This window comes from Polistes dominula, unplaced genomic scaffold (assembly GCF_049000335.1).
Source record: "Polistes dominula isolate Pdom_NZ unplaced genomic scaffold, Pdom_raw_medaka contig_83, whole genome shotgun sequence".
NCBI classification, from domain to species: domain Eukaryota; kingdom Metazoa; phylum Arthropoda; class Insecta; order Hymenoptera; family Vespidae; genus Polistes; species Polistes dominula.
The window spans coordinates 327,341-331,829 of record NW_028301032.1 but is presented as its reverse complement, the minus strand read 5'-3'; the positions used below and the strand labels follow the sequence as shown (position 1 = coordinate 331,829).

General features: G+C 34.8%; 1 protein-coding gene across 2 annotated transcripts; it reads right to left on the bottom strand.

The window, feature by feature from the left end:
* Nucleotides 1-485: 485 nt before the first annotated feature.
* On the bottom strand, nt 486-4,388 carry morgue (modifier of rpr and grim, ubiquitously expressed). 2 transcript variants are annotated; one of them, XM_015329774.2, is made up of 6 exons: nt 4,199-4,388; nt 3,946-4,071; nt 3,016-3,839; nt 2,764-2,935; nt 2,502-2,675; nt 486-2,195 (listed from the first exon to the last, which is right to left on the bottom strand). In XM_015329774.2, exons 1-5 carry the CDS (start codon nt 4,241-4,243, stop codon nt 2,559-2,561), a joined length of 1,284 nt encoding a protein of 427 aa, XP_015185260.1. In that variant the 5' UTR covers nt 4,244-4,388; the 3' UTR covers nt 486-2,195; nt 2,502-2,558. The 2 variants fall into 2 exon arrangements, with proteins under 2 accessions (XP_015185260.1, XP_089030508.1); XM_089174382.1 differs by having other exon boundaries at nt 486-2,120.
* Nucleotides 4,389-4,489: the final 101 nt, after the last annotated feature.

Below are 4,489 nucleotides of genomic sequence, written 5' to 3'. Positions count from 1 at the left end.
TGGAAAATGAGAGCGAAAAATTGTAATGTTAATAACAAAAAAAAAAAAAAAAGAGAATAGAATACTTTTAGGTATATACAAAATGATTGAAGGAGGAGTAACGTTCACCTTGAAATGAGTACGAGAAGATGTGTAAGAAAATAAGATACGTAAAAGTGCGAAGAAAGATCAAGGTTTAATCAGAAGAAGAAGAAGAAGAAGAAGAAGGAAGGAATGAAGAAGAAGAAGAAGAAAAGGGAAAGGGAAAGAGAAGGAGTTCGAGAGAGAAAGACTCGAAGGTGAAGGGCTATGGGTTTCTATTGAGCATCAGCTGTTATTGTGGACCAACTCTATACACTGGATCCAGCATGGTGCTCTTTTCCACCACTTCTTGGCCACACACGTCGGTGTTCCTCTTCTTAGCAGAGACTTGGATGATATCGTATAGCTAACGTAAACTCTCTCTCTCTCTCTCTCTCTCCCTCTCTCTACCTGAACGCATCATTGAATTTACTCTGTGTATTTCCTCCGAAATACAGGTGTCTCGGTAGCAGTCTTACCCCCTACCACCAATGATTTTTGATTATACAGATAATTCTTCTACAAACACGATTTGTAAATTGCGAAAACCTTTGTACAATACTTTTTATACTTTTACATATTTACAAAATCAAATTATCTTAAAATAATGAATTGTGGGTTCTCATATAACATATGACATTTTCTAGGAAGCTATCAACAATCGTGTTATAGAAGAGTTATTCTCTGTATTCTTTCAACTATTGTACAACACAAGTTTTATAAACTTGACGATAAAGTATAATATCGTTACTAGAGAAACTCGGCTCGTTAACGAACGAAGCCCCTTTCTTTAGCGATTATAATTAAGAGTAAGACCGATATTTACGAGAGGGATATTTTGCACGAACCTCGCCCCCCGGCCAACTCGGCGCGCTATAATTATATCGAGAGTAAAGGATATTTACGAGACGTAAAAAGTTAACGTGGAAGTAATTAGCGAGACGATCACAAAAAGGGATTTCTAAGATTTGAGAGTATACTTTTATTTTTACCTTAAGAACTTAACTTACTAATTCACTATCATTATTTTCTAAGCTTTCTTTTTCTTTTTTAAATACAAACTCACTATGTTATCATCATTTTCTGCGATGACAATGCAGATCTAAGTCGAACAACATGATTCCCAAGTTAATATCTTTTCTAATAACTATCCATAGTATTTAGAAATTTTCAAGAAAATACCATGACTGAGTTAACTTCTTTTCAAATTTGTATCATGAAGTCACACGTTGATACGGAGAATCTCAAAATATTTCTAAATTCTAAATAGAAATGATAAGACGTATGGTATTGTAGAAAATCGATTATGTTTTAGTTCATTATTTTCGTTAATCTTTTCCGCTAACGTAGGACCTACGTAAACACGATAGGTATTGGCTTTGCTTGGTGCGTTCAGTAAAGGACTCTCTTTAACACATATACACACAAATATACACAAATATACACGTGGTAAAGGATGAAGGTAAGTTGAGCGTGCATGTATGTGCATGAGATAGGTGGTGGTAGGCAGAAGAAAAGGGAGCAAGAAAGAGAAGGATGCTGGTGTCGGCCACACACGTAGCCAAGAACGGCAGGAGGACCCCCGTGTGTGCGACGAAGATGAAGGTATTCGAGGTAAGAAGGGAGGGAGAGCCCGCAGGCTCCGTGTACGGACCACCCACCTTGACTCGGGCTAGACCTCTCTCAGCCTGTCTTTCTCGAGACTATCGTCGCTTTACCGAAACAGGAAGATGCTCGAGTTTAACTAGCGAAAAAGAGATAGAGAAAGATAGAGAATCCCTAAAAATCCTCTACTAATTATGCCGTTGCATTCGGATCGTCATGGAAACGCCACCACCAACCTTACGAATGTGTGTCGGATACTGGTTTATAACTAGGAAAATGAAAAGACATCGGTCAGGGGAGAAGTGGGAGAAAGGGGTAGCCAACTTTGATCCTTCTTCAGCTTTCAACTCCAACCAGGGTTCTTCCACCTAGCAGCTGCACGGACTCTCTTCTTTATGTGCTTTTATTTTGTCAGTCGTAAAGTTGTGCCCCCAAAATTATTTCGCTTCAGGTTGCTGGAGTTGAATGGAAAAGTCCTAGTAAGATTTATCAGGGTTTCGTTTGCCTGTTTCGATCGATGATGTGTTGACCTGGACAATTTTTTTCCTCAATATGTTAATATTTTGTTAAATTTAAGACAGGGAAAAAAAGATCATGTGTTGAATGATTTAAAATATATCATTAATTAAAATGAAACGTCATCGATCGATATTCGACTGTATGGAAATTTTTGTCTCTCATTACTTTTATCCGTATCTAAACTCCATATAATAATTAAATAAATTATATAGCGTTTAGAATTTATATGCATCTTTCTGATAATTGAATATAATTCATTGAATTGTTTGTTTTAACGATTGAATAAGTTATTTTTATAAATACGTTTCGTTACGTACCTTTTTGTCAATGATAATGTAAATTATGTAGATAATATTTTATTATTTGGTTATACATTAAGATGGTGTTATAACGTCGTGCATCGCGTACCTCCACGTCCATGCCCTAGCTACTTCTTCAAATTTTTCACGGTCGTTCATATACATTTCACCTAATTCCGGCTCCATACATACCTAAACAAATAATGCGTTTAGTGTTAGACTATTATAAATAGTTATAAAAAAAAAAGAAACAAAAGAATATTCAGGTAGTAAGATTTACCTGACAATATGGATCCGTGAGTAAACTTTGCACGCTTATAAGCACCTTTGATATGGTAAGAGCCAGAGACCAATTATGATGTATAGAATCTATTCCAACATCTCCATGTCTTGAGACATTTGGATGTAGTATTTTTGTGAGAAATCTTACAACTGGTGGACACATTGGATAACTAAAATTACAATTAATGTATAATTATTTTCCTTTTGAAGAAATAAAAAAGATTTCAAATAAAAATTTGTTTTTACATACCTATACGGTACTTGTAAATACAAATAAAACAATCCTCCCTCATAGGGACTACCCACTGGTCCAGTAATCGTAGCCTGCCAGTGACAACACATTTGATCCAACGGCGTAGCTTCTATACCTTCCGGAGGATCCATTCTTAAACTTTTCAATTCGCTGAGTAATCTATTTCGCCTCCAATAATATTCTTCCATTCTCGGTGCTCTAGTTCGTAATGAAGTTTGAGCTAAACATGTTCTACATGGTGCAGAAGAAGCAAGTTGATCGTACACTTTGTACCAATTGTTAACGCATCCAATAGGTCTATATAAAGGCCAACGCATTTTTACATTTTGTTGCCACTGTTGTGGTGTCAAATGTGTCGATAATAAACCACACCATCTGCGACAAACATTTGCAGCTGACCAAAGACTTACATCGTCGAGATGAGAAAATACAGCTAATAGAACTTCCGGTGGTAAACTTTCTACAAGACCGGGCTCATTGATAGGTTCATGTTCGATATGTTTAGGATTTGTCAACATTTCTAATCTTTCTGACAAATTATAAGGGCTAGATGGTTCTCCAACTTCTTCGTACTGTCTACAATTATTATCCTGACAATGTTGATATTGTTGTACGTGTTCCAAATTCTGTCCATAATCAACTCGAAATGCTTCCACATTAGGAAAATTATTAATATTGTTAACGGGTACATTATGATTATTAGACACATTGGAATTATTCACATTTTGTGGAGAATTTTGTTGTTGCTGGCTAGTTCTTCGTTCATGATTATAATAAAGATCTGTTGGTTCGTCGTTGCCTGAATCTTCATCATCTGTTTTCTATAATTAGTTTCCAATTATAAAATAATATTTTATTCTTAAATTATGGCATGTATATATTTTTACATAAAAAGTGTATGTATATTTAATGCTTTGTAATAATTACCTCGCTAAATATTGGAACTTGAAATAATCCAATATCGTTGGGAAATAAGAATGCGTGACATGTTGCACAAACAGGTTCTTCGAAACATGGGCCATAATATCCATTGCAGATATAACAAGCAGTAGTCTACAAGCCAAATTGTTTATCAGAAATGATTTTACAATTAGTATTTGGTACAATTAGTATAAAAAAGAAAATATTTTCCAGCCATAAGAATAAGTATAATAAACAAAAGATTTTTATATTAATTTACCGAAAATTGAAATTCTGGACAAGGAACAATTCTATCACCAGCCATTTTGATTTAAGTTGCAGTAAACAATAATTATAAAGATGAATATCTTGTAGAAACACTATAGAAATCCATTGCACTTCATTAAATCTATAACTTCATAAACAAACTACTCCTGTTTATTATTGGTTACGAGTTCTAAATCCTTGGATAGCTTTCAGTATGTAATCTTAAAACCAATATGGCTGCTAAAAGTGCATCATTGAGGGCGCTAAATTTTTGAGCGCGAAAATTTGATTTACTTACATAGAA

What these genes read in the sequence shown, in the direction of transcription:
- morgue (XM_015329774.2), bottom strand. Translation starts at nt 4,243, where the DNA reads ATGGCTGGTGATAGAATTGTTCCTTGTCCAGAATTTCAATTTTCG. An exon ending in AAGTTCCAATATTTAGCGAG is followed by an intron (nt 3,840 to 3,945) that starts GTAATTATTACA and finishes AACTAATTATAG; the next exon opens with AAAACAGATGATGAAGATTC. An exon ending in TCACGGATCCATATTGTCAG is followed by an intron (nt 2,676 to 2,763) that starts GTAAATCTTACT and finishes TTATTTGTTTAG; the next exon opens with GTATGTATGGAGCCGGAATT.